At 45.2% G+C, this 17,301-nt stretch overlaps 1 protein-coding gene across 1 annotated transcript in view; it reads left to right on the forward strand.

Moving 5' to 3' along the window:
- LOC121025948 (protein Shroom4-like) overlaps positions 1-13,850 on the forward strand; it is a 16,530-nt gene extending 2,680 nt beyond the window's left edge. The window contains exons 2-4 of the mRNA XM_040468762.1: positions 2,664-2,798; positions 5,175-7,671; positions 13,763-13,850. Of these exons, the coding sequence (XP_040324696.1) occupies positions 2,743-2,798; positions 5,175-7,671; positions 13,763-13,828 (2,619 nt within the window). The 5' untranslated portion in view covers positions 2,664-2,742 and the 3' untranslated portion in view covers positions 13,829-13,850. The remainder of the gene's footprint in view (positions 1-2,663; positions 2,799-5,174; positions 7,672-13,762) is intronic.
- The last annotated feature ends 3,451 nt before the right edge of the window (positions 13,851-17,301 follow it).

Here is a 17,301-nt window from a genome sequence, read left to right on the forward strand (position 1 = left end):
GAGAGAGAGAGAGAGAGAGAGAGAGAGAGAGAGAGAGAGAGAGAGAGACAAAGCCAGAAAGATATAAAAGAAGACCCAGTAGAACTCAATGAAAGATTGGATGGCTGGGGGAAGATGGTATCAAGGCTGACCACTCACATTTTAAATCCTGGACTCTTCAGAAATCCTGGATGTGGAAGAAGGGCCCAAAATAAGAGAGGTGCCTTGTTCTCCACTGTATCTCAGTGCCTGGAAGCATAGTACCTAATAGAAACATATGGCTCTTAGTATGTAGCAATACACAGTACTTCTGTCAGCTTTATCTACAGTTGTTATTGGATGACTACCAGGTAATATTAGCTGGAAAGATTTCTAACAACATGGCTTTGTGTGTGAAACTCTGGAACAGGCACCCCACCTCCTCCTGCTCTAAGGTCTTCTTGTACCTCTAGATTCCCTGCTGGGCATTTTGAAACCCATAATAGAACACTATAGTTAAAAGTGGGGGCCTCACTTGGCTTTCCTCCCCATAAATCTAGCCAGTGCTACTGACCTGTGGCTCTGGTTCCTGACCTTTGACAAGCAGCTTCCCTTGCCCTTCCTCTTACACCTCCTTGTCCATGTCTGGCCTGTTACCACTCAACCCTTGTTTTCGCTAGCAAGGCTGTTCTCCTCAGGACTGCCTTTTTAGGCCTTGGGCCTCTAGAACCTTGTACTGCTGGGATTTTCTGTGTTTCCACTAGGGTGAGGGGCATTCCCAGCCAGGATGGAATCCAGCTCAAGTCTATCCACTACTGCTCCTAGGAGGTAGAGAGCTGATTTATCTCACTAGATTACAAGCTTGTTCAAAACAGGGGCCATTATCTTAGTCAACTCTGCACTGTTAGTGTCTAGCATGGAGCCTGCCACAGTAAATGACTGAATAAATTAAAGAGGCTATCATCTCTCTCTCTCTCTCTCTCTCTCTCTCTCTCTCTCTCTCTGTCTCTCATCTACTTATTTATCCTCCTCTTACTCTGTCATTCATCCCTTTCTCTATCACCCATTTCTCTCTACTATGTATTCCTCTATAATCTCAGTTTTCTCCCACTGTGTCATTTGTTTCCTCTCTCACTCTTTGTTTTTAATTTTTTTAATGTTTATGTATTTTTGAGAGAGAGAGAGAGAGAGAGAGAGAGAGCGAGCATGAGTGGGGGAGGGGCAGAGAGAGAGGGAGACACAGAATCTGAAGCAGGCTCCAGGCTCCAAGCTGTCAGCACAGAGCCCGATGCAAGGCTCAAACTCACGAACTGTAAGATCATGACCTGAGCTGAAGTAGGATACTTAACTGACTGAGCCACCCAGGTTCCCTCCCTCTCTCACTCTTTTCTTTCTTTCTTTCTTTCTTTCTTTCTTTCTTTCTTTCTCTCTCTCTCTCTCTTTCATTCTTTTTCTCTGTTTCCTTCCCCCCCCCCATCTAATCAACCTTCTCCTTATCTTCTGGTGAATTACCCAGGTCCCACGTGTGCTCTTCCCCATGTCATTCTTCTCCACTTGTAAGGGTGGTATCTATTCACGGGGAATATACCAGAGGACAGGAATGGGTCTTGTCTATGCCAGTCAGTACAAGAGTATGGCTGCAGCCTCCAGCACCAGACACCTTGTGGTTGCCTCCAGGGCATTGGCCTCAGACCTGTATCCCTCTATGTACCCCCGCCATGCAGAGCAGACAGTCTCTCTGTCAGCCCAGCACTGCATCACTCACCACTTGGTGCTGTTTTCCCTGGCAGGAGTTGGGGCTCCTTGTCCCCCTCTGCCTACAAACTCAGGCATCTCACCTCTGTGCCCATCTTATCCTTCACTCCCTCAGTGCCTTCACCATACTTTATTCGAATTAGCTCTCTTTCCCACTAATCTGTAAGCAGAGACTATGTTTGATTCATCTCTGTATCCCCAGAGCTATACACAGACGGTACATTGTGAAGAAGTAAACATATAACAAATGCTTATCACAGGAACAAGAGAAAATTGGAGGATTTGCAGCCTGGTGTTGACTTCTTTGAACTTCTCTATCACTTGCCTATTTTTTTCTTTAAAAATTTTTTTAATGTTTATTTATTTTTGAGAGAGTGTGAGTGGGGGAGGGGAAGAAAAAGAGAGAGAGAGACAGAATCTGAAGCAGGATACAGGCTCCCAGCTGTTAGCACAGAACCTGATGTGGGGCTCAAACTCGCTGACCACAAGATCATGACCTGAGCCAAAGATGGACACTTAACTGACTGAGCCACCTATGCACCCCTTGCCTATTCTTTTCTTAGAGAAAAATGGGATGTTTGTCCAGATTGATTTTTTTCCTCAAAGACAACTTAGGGTAGGCTCACTGTTGATTGGGCAGCAGTACTCATTTATTCCACAAATACTTACTGAGTATCTACTATGGGTCTGGCACTGCTGTGTGTGCCTGGGATACACCCATGAGCAAGATAGCCCTGTGAAACTGACATTCTGTATATCCATGCCTCATCCTCAGCACAAAGGAGATTTGAGTGCTGGGAGCCGAAAAGGGCCACTAAGATTCCCATACCAGCTCCTTGCAAGATGTTTTACTTCATTTAAGGGAAAGAGGGGGTGGGGGTGGAAGCTGCATGGGAAGTGATTTCAGCTCTGGTTCCCTAAGCTGACTTCCTGTCCCTTTCTTGCTGTAGGAGAAACGCCCCTGTCAGTAGGCCACACTCATGGCATGTGGCCAAGCTGCTGGAAGGATGCCCTGAAGTGGCTACCACCATGCATTTCCCTTCTGAAGCCTTCAGCTTGTCCTGGCATTCCGGCTGCAACACAAGGTGAGTCTAGAACCCTCCTCTTCAAGATGAACTGGAGGGTAGACCATCTGGCCACTCCTACCCTTCTGCTCTAGTCCCAGATGCATGCTATAGAGCCCAGAGTGCTATAATGGAAAATGGAGTGGGAATCCATAGTACCTGGGTTCTAGTCCTAGGCTACTTACTGCTAATTCTCTGTGACTTTGGGACAGTCCCTTTCCTTCTAGAAAATGTTTCCCTGAAATACTGCACTTGGCTTGCAAGACACCACACTCTTCTACTTTTCATCCTATTTCAGTGGCTGCTCATTTTCAGTCTTTTCCCCTAGTTCCTCCTAATCCCCCCGGGTCTCAATGCAGGAGGGCACTGGGGCTCAGTTCTGGTTCTCTTCTCTAGCTACAATGACTCACTGGTGATCTCATCCAGAGTTCACCAGCTCTGTCACAGGGCCAAAGCCCTCAGAATGGGCACCTCTCTGAAGAACAGGGTCTATTTGCCATGAGGATCTCTCAATTCAGGGGACCTAGTATTGTCTGTTGTGAAAACAGCTGCCCAGAAGGGGAAGAGAACTTTTTCTGCAAACTCAGAGCCCAGAGGGCTGCTGGCCTCAGCTATATTTTCCATTCCACAACAAGAACTTCCCTCTAAGAAGGAATTTCTGGTGATGAGGCTCAGGGAAGCTAAGGGTTGAGTTTACCTCCAGTCAATGACTTTATTTAGCACCAAAAGACAGGAGCTCCGGGCAGAGGCAGTTCTGTTCTGGAAGAATACACTGAAACACATTCTTGGCTTGGCTCCTATTTGAGTGGGGGTGTGGTTGTCTGCAGCAGGAAGGGTGGTAGGGTGGGTGGCAGGTTGCCTTACTAGCAAGGAATTGATGGATTCTTAGTCCAGAAGTCACATGAGCAGAGTGGCTAAGTGGCAAGGCAGGAAGCAAGTATGAAGGGAGGCTGATCTGGGGATCTTGGGAGCCCTTGCCACCTCTCAGTTCTGGGTCTATGAACTATGGCCTTTCTGAGAACAGTCTGTGACCTCAGAGGTTCTAGGCATAGGAAGTTACTGGCATGACTTGGCTCACTTTGGCTTTGTTTGTGGGAAATGGTACTTAAAATTCAAGATTGTCTTATCCCGGTTCCTTCCTTGGTCTCCCTGGTTTGGCTTTGCTATGAGGGATGAGGGAGTGATGGGTATGCAGGGCCAACCATAATATCAACACTAGTGATACAGAGCGTGCTGATAACAATATAAATTAAAACAAAAAGCAAGAGAGCAGCAGCTAGCTGTGTATTGAACCTTTGCTAGGTGCCTGGGCTGCGACAAGAGCTTTACATTTATTAACTGATGCCACCAACAAAGCAACCTGATATTATATTATTATTATTATTAATTATTATTATTAATTATTATTATTATTCCAATTTAACAAATAGTATAGCAGAAGAGCTAAGACATTGGACTCACAGAGGCTTGGTTTCGAATTCCAGCTTTGCTTCTTTAGCAGCTATGTGAGCTTGTCAATTTACATTGCTAAGCTTGTTTTCTCAGTTATTGTTTGGGGGATAATAATCTGTCCCCTTCAGTCTGAAATGAGACATTGTAAAGTGCCTGGCACATTGTAGGTCCTTGGTAAATGGTCAGGATCACTACTACCAAGAAGAGAACCAGACGCTGCCTAAATTCCAGCCCTGTCTGGGTCACAAGCTACAGCTGGGTGATCTTGAGAAAATCACCTCCACAAAATCACTTCCTTTTGCAGGGCTCGCTTTACTCCAGCAATTCTCAAAAGTGTGGTCCCTGGACCAACAAAGAGTACCAACATCACCTGGGGACTTGTCAAAGGCAAAAATTCTCAGGATTCACCCAGACTTAACACTCTGGGGATGGGGCCCGAAAACCTGTGTTGTTTGGACAAGTCCTCCCTGTGCTTCTGATGCACATTCAAATTTGACAGCCAGTGATTTACAAAGTGGGCTGGCTGAAATTGAATCAACCCTTTAGAGTCTCTCTCTAATACTAATATTCTGTGATTGTCTCTCCTGGCAGAGAGCCACATGCTGACTTCCTAAGGACAGTGACAGGCCACAAGCAATTCTAGACTCACTGGTGGCAGGGAAACAGAGCATAAGCCCCAGTGGAGTTCTTACACTTTTAGTCTTTGGGATCTTGCCCTCTCCTGTTTCCATATGTTGTTTTGCCTCCCATTTTACCACGTCTCTCTGGAGCCCCAGTATCCATATCTTTCTCTGTTTCCCTTCTTCCTTTTTTTGCCTTATCTCCTTCTTATTTGTGGCACGGGTGCCTCTGGGTTGTTCTGCCTTCTCCCACGGCAGGGCTGGCCATGGCGGGAGAGGGATGTGGTAATTTGGCTAACTAACCAGTGTGCCCTGTGTCTTGCAGTGACGTGTGTGTGCAGTGGTGTCCACTCTCCCGGCACTGCAGCACTGAGAAAAGCAGCTCCATTGGCAGCATGGAGAGCCTGGAGCAACCAGGCCAAGCTTCCTATGAGGGCCACCTCTTGCCCATGGATCAGAACATGTACCCCAACCAGCGTGACTCAGCCTATAGCTCCTTCTCAGCCAGCTCAAATGCCTCTGACTGTGCCCTTTCCCTCAAGCCAGAAGAGCCAGGCTCTGCAGACTGCATCATGCTAGGCCCGGGGCCAACAAAAGCTGCCAGTGGCCGGCCCAATGTGACTGAGACCTCTGGAGGTAGCCGGCGCACCACCAATGGGGGCCACCTGACTCCCAGCTCCCAGATGTCATCCCGTCCACAGGAGGCCAACCACTCTAGGCCTGCCAAGGCTATCAGAGGCCCACCACAGCCTCCAGTGAGGCGAGACAGCCTTCAGGCCTCCAGAGCCCAGCTCCTTAATGGAGAGCAGCATTGGACCTCTGAGCATGTGGACTCCTTGCAGCAGAAGGAGATAGTGAGCTTAGACACCGTGCTATCCCCAAGGAACCCTAACAGGTTCTGCTGCCTCAGCGGGCAAGACCAAGTGACAAATGAGGGTCATCAGAACTGTGAGCTCAGCCAAGGTCCTGAATCCGGCCAGCAGGACTCTGAGCATCTACTGATGGAGGCCTCAGCCAAAGCCATTGGATTCCCAAAAGTGTATGACAAAGCTTCCAGCATAGATTCCAGCCCACTCAAGAAGGCTTCAGCAGAACCAACAAAGGCTGCTTCTCTTGGCAGCCCTCCACACCTCACAGGACCCACGGGGCATCGTCATAGTGCCCCTGAACAGCTTCTGGAATCCCATTTACAGCATGTACACCTTGATATGAGGGGCAGCAAGGGAATGGAGCTCCCAACCGGGGAGGATGGGCATGAGTGGACTCTGTCACCTTTGCATAGCAGCCACACAGGGAAGAAAAGTCCATGTTCCTCCACAGGAAGAACCCAGGACCAGCCTAGCAAAGAGAGAAAGACCAGGCAAGTGGATGACAGGTCTTTGGGTTCAGGACACCAGAGCCCAAGCAGTTCCCCACATGGAGAGGCTGATGGACACCCTCCAGAGATAAGTTTCCGGGACCCAAACAGAGCCTGTAGAGCAAGCAATGAATTAGCCAGCCAGCAGCCCTCTGCCTCTGGCTCCCTTGTTCAACAAACCAGGGATTGTTATTCAACCACTAAAGTAGCTGGCAGCATGGAGGCTACTGAAGAAGGGGACAGTGAACCCAAGGAATGTGGCCAGGTAGGTGAGAAACGAAATAGAGGGCCCCGGGGCCGCTCAATCCAAAACCGGCGTAAGAGTGAGCGTTTTGCTACCAATCTGCGTAATGAGATTCAGAGGAGGAAGGCCCAGCTCCAGAAGAGCAAGAATCCCTTGTCACAGCTGTGTGACACTAAGGAGCCAGTGGAAGAGACTGAGGAGCCCCTAGAAAGTACTCCACATTCTGCCTCGAACTCATGTCTTCTATCTTCATATAAAAAAACACCTAGCCCCAGGGACAAGCTCTTCAACAAGAGCATGATACTCAAGGCTAGGTCTTCAGAGTGCCTCACCCAAGCCACTGAGAGCCATGAATCTAGGACAGGCTTAGAGGGACAAATAAGCCCTGGCCAGAGGCCTGGCCAGCCCTCTTTTGGCCTGAACACCTGGTGGAAAGCATCTGACCTGTCCTCCTCAGACTCTGAGAAAACAAATGTTCACCGTGGAGTCTGTGGAGGTCACTGGAGATGGTCTCCAGAGAACAACCTACAGCCACATGTGGCACTATCCATGGAAGGCCCTTCTAACCCAAGTGACAGCAAGGAATTGAAGGTTTCTACTGCCCAAGCTGGGGAGGAAGCCATCCTCCTTCCCTTTGCAGACAGAAGAAAGTTCTTTGAAGAGAGTAGCAAATCCTTATCTACATCACATTTGCCAGGTTTAACCACTCATAGCAATAAGACTTTTACCCAGAGACCAAAACCTATAGACCAAAACTTCCAGCCAATGAGCTCCAGCTATAGGGAATTGAGGCGCCATCCAATGGACCAATCATATCATTCTACAGACCAACCATATCATGCCACAGACAAATCATATCATTCAGTGTCACCCCTTCAGTCAGAAACTCCCACATACTCAGAATGTTTTGCAAGCAAAGGTCTAGAACCATCCATGTGCTGTAAGTCACTGCACTGTGGGGATTTTGACTACCACAGGACCTGCTCCTACTCCTGCAGTGTCCAGGGAGCCATAGTCCATGACCCATGCATGTATTGTTCTGGGGAAATCTGCCCTGCTTTGCGAAAGAGAAATATGATGCCAAACTGCTACAACTGTCGGTGCCACCACCACCAATGCATCCGGTGTTCAGCTTGCTATCATAATCCCCAGCACAGTAGCCCTGAGGATGGCAGTTTGGCACCTAGCAACACTTGGAAACCCAGGAAGCTGACAGTGCAGGTGAGGACTTGGTTCTTGGATACTTTTGCTTCCATTATTCTCTTGGTGAGGAGAAAGTGAGGCAAATCATTGGAAAATGTAATGATTACAATTCCTTTAAACTGTATAGCCCTGGCTTCTCCAAGTGGTAGCTTAGTAACCTTGGGTAAGACACTCAGCCACCAAAGTTGCAGTTAACCCATCTTTAGATGAAAATGACATTTGCCTCACAAAATGGACAGAACTGGGATGTATATCCTGACTGTAAAATTGGTATCTGAGTGACCTTGAGCAAGTAAGTCATTCAACCACCAAAACTTGCATTACATGACCTTTTAAAAATGTTATTTATTTATTTTGAGACAGAGAGAGAGAGAGAGAGAGAGAGAGAGAGAGAGAGAGAACATGAGCAGGGGAGGGGCAGAGAGAGGGAGAGAGAATCCCAAGTGGGGTCCACACTGTCAGCGCAGAGCCTGATGTGGGGCTTGAACTCACAAACTGTGAGATCCTGACCTGAGCCAAAACCAAGAATCAGATGCTCAACCGACTGAGCCACCTAGGTGCCCCACAGGTACATGATTTTTAAAGGGGAAAAAAACAGAACTTTTACCTCATAAAATGGCCAGTACTGAGAGAAGTCTTATTACCTCATCTCTAAAGTAGAGGAAAATAATGGCTGCCTCATATATCAGTTGTGAAGATCAAACAGGTCTAATGCCTGACAGAAAATAGCACTTATTCCCTTCCAATTACTGCTTGAAAAACTACTTGGACCTGCAAAATTTGTAAATGTCCCCCAGGTTTTCTAAAGAACAAATCCTTATACCCTTCTCCAGCCTATCTTTGTCAGAGGCCCAGGTCTAGACTAGCTGTTGTTATACTCTGGTTATAACCTACCCCCCACCCCCAAACACAGGCTACCACCAATCCCCCAAGGGACTCCTGAGAGGATCCCCTATGTCCTTACCAGCTCACTGCCAGGTTCCTTCCCCATGGCTTCCCTAGCGCCACCTTTTGGCTGGTGCACTCAAATCAGAAGTTAATTCCTGTGTTGAACTGTTGTTGCAGAGGCAGACACTCCTGAATGACTTAGTGTGTGGAGTTCTTCAATACACATTCTTTGAAGAAAAAAAAAAAGGAAACTTAGGGGTGAAAGAAGCCTTACACAAAATAGTATATGCTATTCCTTTTATGTAACATTCTATAACAGCTATTCTGTGGGAAACAAGAAAACACTGGTTACCTACGGAAGGTGCCACAGAGATTGAGCAGGAAAACGCATGAGGGAACTTTGTCAGATGGTGGTAGTATCTTGATAACCATTTGAGTTACACAGGTGTATGCATTCATTGAAACTCAACAAATGTGCACTTAATACTTGTGCATTTCCCTGCAAGTAAATTTTGCCTACAAATATTATAAACAAATATCAAACTTTATTTAATATGTATGCTGATGTTTTTGAAGTATATTGATGTATACAACTTATAGTTTTCAGCATACAAATGTTGCAAATATTTAGCTATTATCCCTAGAATTTCATGGTTTTGATGCTATTGTAAATGGTATTGTTTTCTTAATGTCAAGTTAAAATTCATTGTTAATACTATATGGAAATACAATTTAATTTTGTATTTTGGTCTTGTATCCTGCAACCTTGCCAAACTCACTAGTTCTAGTAGCTTTGTGGTAGATTTTAAAAAGATTTTCTATATAGACAATCATGTCATCTGCAAATGAAATTGTTTTTTATCTTCCTTTCTATTGTGTATACATTTTATGGGGGGGGGGCCTTCTTGCACTGTCTAGGACCTCCAACACAATGTTTAGTAGAAATAGTAAGTGTGGCTAGTGTTGCATTGTTCCTAATCTCTCCATATTAAGTTTGATGTTAGCTATAAGTTTTCATAGATGCCCTTTGATGGCTTGAGGAAGTTCCCTTTCATTCCTAATTTGCTGAGAGCTTTCGTCAGGAGCAGATGCTGGATTCTTTAAAATGCTTTGTCTATATCTATTGAAGTGATCTTATAGTTTTCTCTTTTACTCTATTGATACGGTGAATTCTATTGATTGGTTTTTGAAATAAGAACAAGACTAGATTTGCTAATATTTTGTTAGGGATTTTTGTGTTTATGATGATCAGGGATTTTAGTCTGTAGTTTTCTTATAATGTCCTTGTCTGGTTTTCATGACAAGGTGCTGGCCTTTCCAAATATGTCGGGAGGTTGTTCCTCCTCTTCCATCTTCAAAAAGAGTTTGCATACTACTGGTATTATTTCTTCCTTAAATGTTTAGTAGAATTTATCATCGAAGCCATCGGGACCTGGAGTTTTCTTTGTGGAAATATTTTAAACTACAAATTCCATTTCTTTAATAGATACAGGTCGTTTCAATTATCTTTTTCTTCTTGAGTGAGCTTTGGTAATTCATCAAGAAAAATCTGTCTATTTTCTTTGTTTTCAAATTTATGGGGATAAATCTCTTTGTCACTTTAAAAATGCATCAAGAATGTAAGATAGATTGGTGGATGGGTAGAGGAGTGAATAGGTATGGAATCAGGCAGATGTAGTAACATAATCATTGCAGAATCTAAGTGGTGGGTATATAGATGATTGTAAACTTGTTCAACTTTTCTGTATGCTTGGAAATACTTAAGACAAAATGTTGAAGCAAAGAGGAGAGGAAATATAAAATAATGATTAAAAAATCACTGATGCTGGAACCAGACTGCCTGCATTCAAATTCCTAAGCTTCCCCATGTGAAAAAAAATGCAAGTAATAACTTACTTCATAAGTTGGTTGAGAGGATTAAATGGTGGAACATGGGTAAAGCACTTAGAACAGTGACTACCAGAGAGTTATCATCTTTTGAGTGTGAGTTATTGTCTCCTAAACTAAAGGGAGATTTGAGCTTAGTTTGAAATGTTTGCTGAAAGAAGGTCCTGCGAGTAGACAGTAGAGGAAGTAGTCTGAAGTTGGGGGAAAGGACATGATGGCTTGCAGCAGTATTGGCCCAGAGCTGGTAGCTCCATAAGAGAAGGAGATGAAATGTGAAGGTTGCAGTAGTTGGTAGCAGCAATGCAGGTGTTCCTGTGCCCACACCATGCCTCTCCTTTTGTACTCTGAAGGAAGGGGACACAATGGGTTCCCAATGCCAGTTAGACCAGCTCAGCAAGTCTGCTTATACACTAGGCTTTCAGATATGTGAAGCCACTTCATGCCTGTTTCTTCCCCTGCCACCTGAACACCCACATGTACATGCCAGACATAGGAAAACTTACAATATGGGATAGGACACCCCAGGTCAAATGACCAAGGTGGTTGTGATGGTCGGTGGCTGTCTGAAGTAGGGTTGAGATTCTGCTCCTTATGGCCCCTGAAAGAGGTTAGGGAGCTAATTAGCTCCTTAGTACTTTAAGAGAACTAAAATCATCATGCACTTACATTCCTCATACTTCATGCCAGTTAGTTTTTCACATATTATCTGATTATTTCATTTAACAATTGTTTGAGATTAAGGTATAATAGGATCCCCATTTTTAAATAATTTTTTATTTTTTTATGTTTATTTATTTTTGAGAGAGACAGAGTGCAAGCAGGGAAGGGGCAGGGTGAGAGGAAGACACAGAATTCAAAGCAGGCTCCAGTCTCTGAGCTGTCAGCACAGAACCCGATGCGGGGCTCGAACTCACGAACTGCAAGATCACGACTTGAGCTGAAGTCGGACACTCAACTGACTGAGCCATCCAGGCACCCCTAGAATCCCCATTTTATAGCCAAGGAAGCTGAGGCTCACAGAGGTGACACATCTAGCAAGTGGCAAACGCAAAACTTGAGCAACATAACCGTAACTGACATTTGAGTATCCACTTTGCACTCAGTATTATTCTAGGCACTTTATATGTATCAACTCATTTAGTCCTGGAAGCAATCGGGAAATAGGTACTGTTATTATGATGATCTCACTATTAAATAGCTGGGGGAGATAAGCTAAAGAGAAGCTGTGTAGTTTGCCTGAAATCATACCACTAGGGAAGGGCAGGTGTGGTATTTGAATCCATGTCATCTAGCTTCAGAGGCCAAGCTCCTAGTTGTGCTACACTGCCTCTCCATAAGCTAATTGAAAAGCCCAGGCCCAAACTGAAGGTTGATGGGGGGAAAGGGGAGAGGGGAAAATGCATGATGGGCATTGTTGGGATGAGCACTGGGTGTTGTATGTAAATGATGAATCATGAGAATCTACACCCCAAACCAAGAACACACTGTAGACACTGTATGTTAGCCAACTTGACAGTAAATTATATTTAAAAAAATAGAATATACTATTTAAAAGATAAAAAAATAAAAGCCTTGGTTGATATTGTCAAATTCTCCTCCTGAAGACAGTGCTTGTCTTCCCCATAACCTTGTTAATATTTAGTATTTTCATTAAGTTTAACCTGGGCCAATCAAATAAAGAGAAAATTGGAATGCAAAAAGAAAGAGAAAGAAAAGCCCAGGCCCTCTCCAGTATGGCAGGATGCCTTCTAGCAGTATAACTTCGATTGGGGCAACAATTGAACCCCGTCTGCGACAAGCTGTAGGGCTCACTGCCTCATTGGTCCATAGAGTACAGGCAGTTTACACCAACTTAAGTGATTCAAGGAAACAAAGTAAGGTGATACTGGGGAGCTGACAAGGAGGTTGCAAATTGGGACAGGACTTTGGTTTGGCCACTGCTATTTACTGAGCACTTTCCACAGGGCATGGACAGGAAATCCTGGTTCCCACTGTGCCTGAAGGAGTAATAGTGTCTTTGAGGGCAGGAACATCTCAGAAGGGTGTTGAGGCCAAGTTTGAAGTATAACAAGTGGTCAGAGCTGCTCTAATATGACAAGTACAGGCAGGGACCGCTCTGGTCTTGGGAAAGCTATAAAACCTCATCTTTCTTGTGACTGCTAACATCTACAGCCTCTCGCATGCCAAGCATTGTGCTAGGCATTCTCTATGCATATCCCATTTTGTACTCACTCCGGGGAAGCCAGCAAAGCTTGATGGCATAGCCCTTATTTACTAGATAGGAAGCTGAGGTTCAGAGAGGTGATATAACTTTCCTCAGACAGCACAGCTAATAAGTGTCTTAGCCAGAATGACAGACACTAAGTATCTTACCCCCAAAAGGGAGCAAATTTTTTTTTTTTTACTGGGGCAAAGGTTAATAAAACTTTGAATAGGACTAATGACAGCATTGGAGGAAGAGGGAATTTGGGAGATCAGTGAGGTTTAGGAAAAATTGTGCTTTCCTGTTGAGTTAAGCTTTGGGTTGCCAGGTAGAGAATGCTGCATGCAAAGTCAGGGAGAATGTCAAAAGGCAAATTTGCATTAGGTTTGGATCTAGAATAGGAAGGGAGGAGCATTTTTACAAATGGCACATATGGCTTGAGCTACAGTTTGCTTGGGCAAAGCCCTTAAGGAAAAAATGGCCAGGGTGGAGAGCATGCTTCTGTAATGTGGGGACCGTGGCACCTGGCACTCGTGTTCCCCAGAGATGAGCCTGCCTCAGCCGCTACCAGTGGATCTGGGAGGAGAAGGAAGGGCCCCTGCAGTACAAAGGTGTGCTGGCATGCATGCTCTGTGTGTGCCTCACCTTGGGAAAAGGTTAGAGCAGCATGGGGCTTCAGGCCTGAAAGCCCCCTCAAGGGCCAGGGCTTCGAAGAAGATGCTTTCTATGTTAGAAGAGGCAAGAGGAATGAGCAGGTTCATGTGGCAGAATAAACAAAAAGACCTCCTTCACAAGAGCCAGAGCAAACAGCAAACGTGCTAAACTGGTTTACAAGATGGTTTGGGAGGGGAGTGGAGAAAGAGAGGGAAACACGGAGTTTCTAGAGCACATGATCCAGGTCTCTGAGTACTCTCTTAGTCTCTGCATGCCCCCAGCAGTTCACCAGGCCTCTGGACAGAAAGGCAGCACTCCAGGTGCATATTTCTCTAGCCTGTGTGGGAAAGTAGAAGAAACCAAGTGCGGGGAGCGGGGTCTGGCCAGGGACAGGCTTCCGACCTCTTCACATTTTTGAAGACTTCTGGATACCTGGCTGCTCAGAGCTCCCTAATTTATCAGAATTTTGCTTTGCAGGAATTTTCTGGGGATAAATGGAAACCAATAACAGGAAACAGGAAGACCAGCCAGTCAGGGAGGTAAGTGATCACTCAGGGAGTGGGTTGCATTGATGTCTCTGAGACTTCTATAGAAATTGCTAAGATCTTCTGTTTGCTCAGTTTCCTTTGAGGAACCTGGCCTGGTGTGTCCATACCAAGAACTTCATACCACAGATGTAATCTAGCCTGCTCCCCAGGCAGCTGGGCTACAGACCAAACTGATCACTATGACGTTTTGGAATACATAGTAGTCAGTATGTTGTGGGGAAGTGTGCCCATCAGCTCAGAGGCCTGGGGTAGTCTTGCCCACCCACAAGGACATGTGGGAGCAGGTCATGCTGAAATATAGGTGAGACGGCATAAAGTATGCTCACATCCACAGCAGCCACTGGACAATTAATTGGAAAGGACAGAGACAAGACTGTCCAGCTACCACTGTGCCTTTGCCTCCTTTGTTGGAGCCACCTGTTTTTTGGCCTCTGCCACCTTTCTTTTTACAGGGCTTGTGAAGAACTTAAGGCATATCCAGGGGCAGATCATGCTAATGATAGATTAAAATTCCTGGAAGAAGGTAGGGACATTTTTGCAAACAGCACGTATGGCCTGGACTAAAGGGAAGAGAGTTGCCTGGGCAAAACCCTTAAGGAAAAAAAAAGTAGAGAGTCTACTCCTGTAATGTGAGGAGCTTGGCACCCAGTGCTCATGCTCCCCAGAGATAAGCCCGCTTGCCATAGGTGACTAGAAGGAGTGGACAGTTAGTTTTTCCAGTTTGCTCTCCATCAATCAGCCTGGCAGCCTTCTTTTTCATGAAATTCCTTGATGTGTTCTTTTAGCCAGTTCTTCTCTAGGTCAAATTACACAAGATACCCTGAAATTATATTGATTCTTTAACTCAAACTCTAGAAATGAAGGAGGAAGAAGGCCCTTAGTTGTGCCTCTGTGGGGGCACCAATGGAGGGAGCACCAAGGAAGTGGACTAGAATCCCGGGTCTTCTGACCCCCTGTGATTTGGTGGTACATTAAGGAATAATTTTGGCTTTCTTTTGACTCCAAAGTATGGGACACCCATCAGGTTTCTGGTTGGCCATGAGAAAAGAGAGGAACCCAACATTTTTGAATAATCTACTAAGTGTCAGTCACTGGACTGGATCTTTTTTAACCCATAATCTCATTTATTCCCCACAACAGTTCATTTCATTACATATTTTATAGATGAGGTCACACAACCAATAAGCGATGAAGCCAGAATTTGGACCCAGGTTTGTCTGGCCCCAAAGTTTATGCTTTTCCCCTTACAACTTCATCAATTAGGATCCCAAAGGAAACCTTTCAAAAGGATCCCTCAGCATCCTGTCTCAGAAGTCTGAGGCCTTTGGAACGCTCTGGCTGGTCTGATTCCCTGCTGTGGATCCGCTGAGTTTCCCATATTAGACTGAGACCTTTGAGAGAGGAGACCACATCTCGGCCTTATCTTCTTACCACAGAGACTTATCCTCTGTGCCTAACATAGCGCCTGACACAGAGAAGTCCCTCAAGAGGTATTTGCCGTTGGCTTACCAACTGAGGAAACAGAGCCTCCTCCACCATTGAATGGGTGAAATGACACAAAAATAATAATGATAACTAGCATTTCTTGAGCACATTGCTCTATTCTAGGCACCAAAGCACTTTACAAATATTTACAGCTGACCCTTGAATGACACAGGTCTGAACTGCATGGGTTTGCTTATACATGGATTTTTTTTTCCAGTGAATACAATACAGTACTTTAAATATATTTTCTCTCCTTAATGATTTTTTAAAATGTTTGTTTATTTATTTTGAGAGAGAGCAAGTGAGGTAGGGGCAAAGAGAAACGGAGAGAGAATCCCAAGCAGGCTCCACGCTGTCAGCACAGAGTCCTACACCTACACGGGGCTCAATCTCACAAACCATGAGATCGTGACCTGGGCTGAAATAAACTGACTGAGCCATCCTGGTCCCCCCCCCCCAAGTTATGACTTGCTTAATGACATTTTTCTTTTCCCTAGCTTACTTCCTCATAAGAATATAGCATACGGTACCTAAGACATACAAAATATGAGCTCATTGACTATGTTATCAGTAAGGCTGCCAGTCAACAGTAGGCTGTTAGTAGTAAAGTTTTGGGGGAGTCGAGAGTTATACATGGATTTCCAACTGCATGGGGGGTGGGGATTGGTGTCCCTAACCCCCACGTTGTTCAAAGGTCACCATAACCTAAAGGGGTAGTTATTATTAGTCTCTCTGGCAGAAGAAACTGATAAATTCACTTGCCTAAAATCCCACAGGTGTAGTGAGTTGATTAGACCCAGGTGATCTACCTTTATTTATTTATTTTTTATATATGAAATTTATTGTCAAATTGGTTTCCATACAACCCCCAGTGCTCATCCCAAAAGGTGCCCTCCTCAATACCCATCACCCACCCTCTCCTCCCTCCCACCCCCATCAACCCTCAGTTTGTTCTCAGTTTTTTTTTTTTAATTTTTTTTTCAACGTTTATTTATTTTGGGGACAGAGAGAGACAGAGCATGAACGGGGAAGGGGCAGAGAGAGAGGGAGACACAGAATGGGAAGCAGGCTCCAGGCTCTGAGCCATCAGCCCAGAGCCCGACGCGGGGCTGGAACTCACGGACCGAGAGATCCTGACCTGGCTGAAGTCGGACGCCCAACCGACTGCGCCACCCAGGCGCCCCTGTTCTCAGTTTTTAACAGTCTCTTATGCTTTGGCTCTCTCCCACTCTAACCTCTTTTTTTTTTTTCCTTCCCCTCCCCCATGGGTTCCTGTTAAGTTTCTCAGGATCCACATAAGAGTGAAACCATATGGTATCTGTCTTTCTCTGTATGGCTTCTTTCACTCAGCATCACACGCTCCAGTTCCATCCACGTTGCTAAAAAAGGCCATATTTCATTTTTTCTCATTGCCACGTAGTATTCCATTGTGTATATAAACCACAATTTCTTTATCCATTCATCCGTTGATGGACATTTAGGCTCTTTCCATAATTTGGCTATTGTTGAGAGTGCTGCTATGAACATTGGGGTACAAGTGCCCCTAGGCATCAGTACTCCTGTGTCCCTTGGATAAATTCCTAGCAGTGCTATTGCTGGGTCATAGGGTAGGTCTATTTTTAATTTTCTGAGGAACCTCCACACTGCTTTCCAGAGCGGCTGCACCAATTTGCATTCCCACCAACAGTGCAAGAGGGTTCCCGTTTCTCCACATCCTCTCCAGCATCTATAGTCTCCTGATTTGTTCATTTTGGCCACTCTGACTGGCGTGAGGTGATATCTGAGTGTGGTTTTGATTTGTATTTCCCTGATAAGGAGCGACGCTGAACATCTTTTCATGTGCCTGTTGGCCATCCGGATGTCTTCTTTAGAGAAGTGTCTATTCATGTTTTCTGCCCATTTCTTCACTGGGTTATTTGCTTTTCGGGTGTGGAGTTTGGTGAGCTCTTTATAGATTTTGGATACTAGCCCTTTGTCCGATAT

Source organism: Herpailurus yagouaroundi, unplaced genomic scaffold, assembly GCF_014898765.1.
Source record: "Herpailurus yagouaroundi ecotype Mexico unplaced genomic scaffold, PumYag 67793, whole genome shotgun sequence".
NCBI classification, from domain to species: Eukaryota; Metazoa; Chordata; class Mammalia; order Carnivora; family Felidae; genus Herpailurus; species Herpailurus yagouaroundi.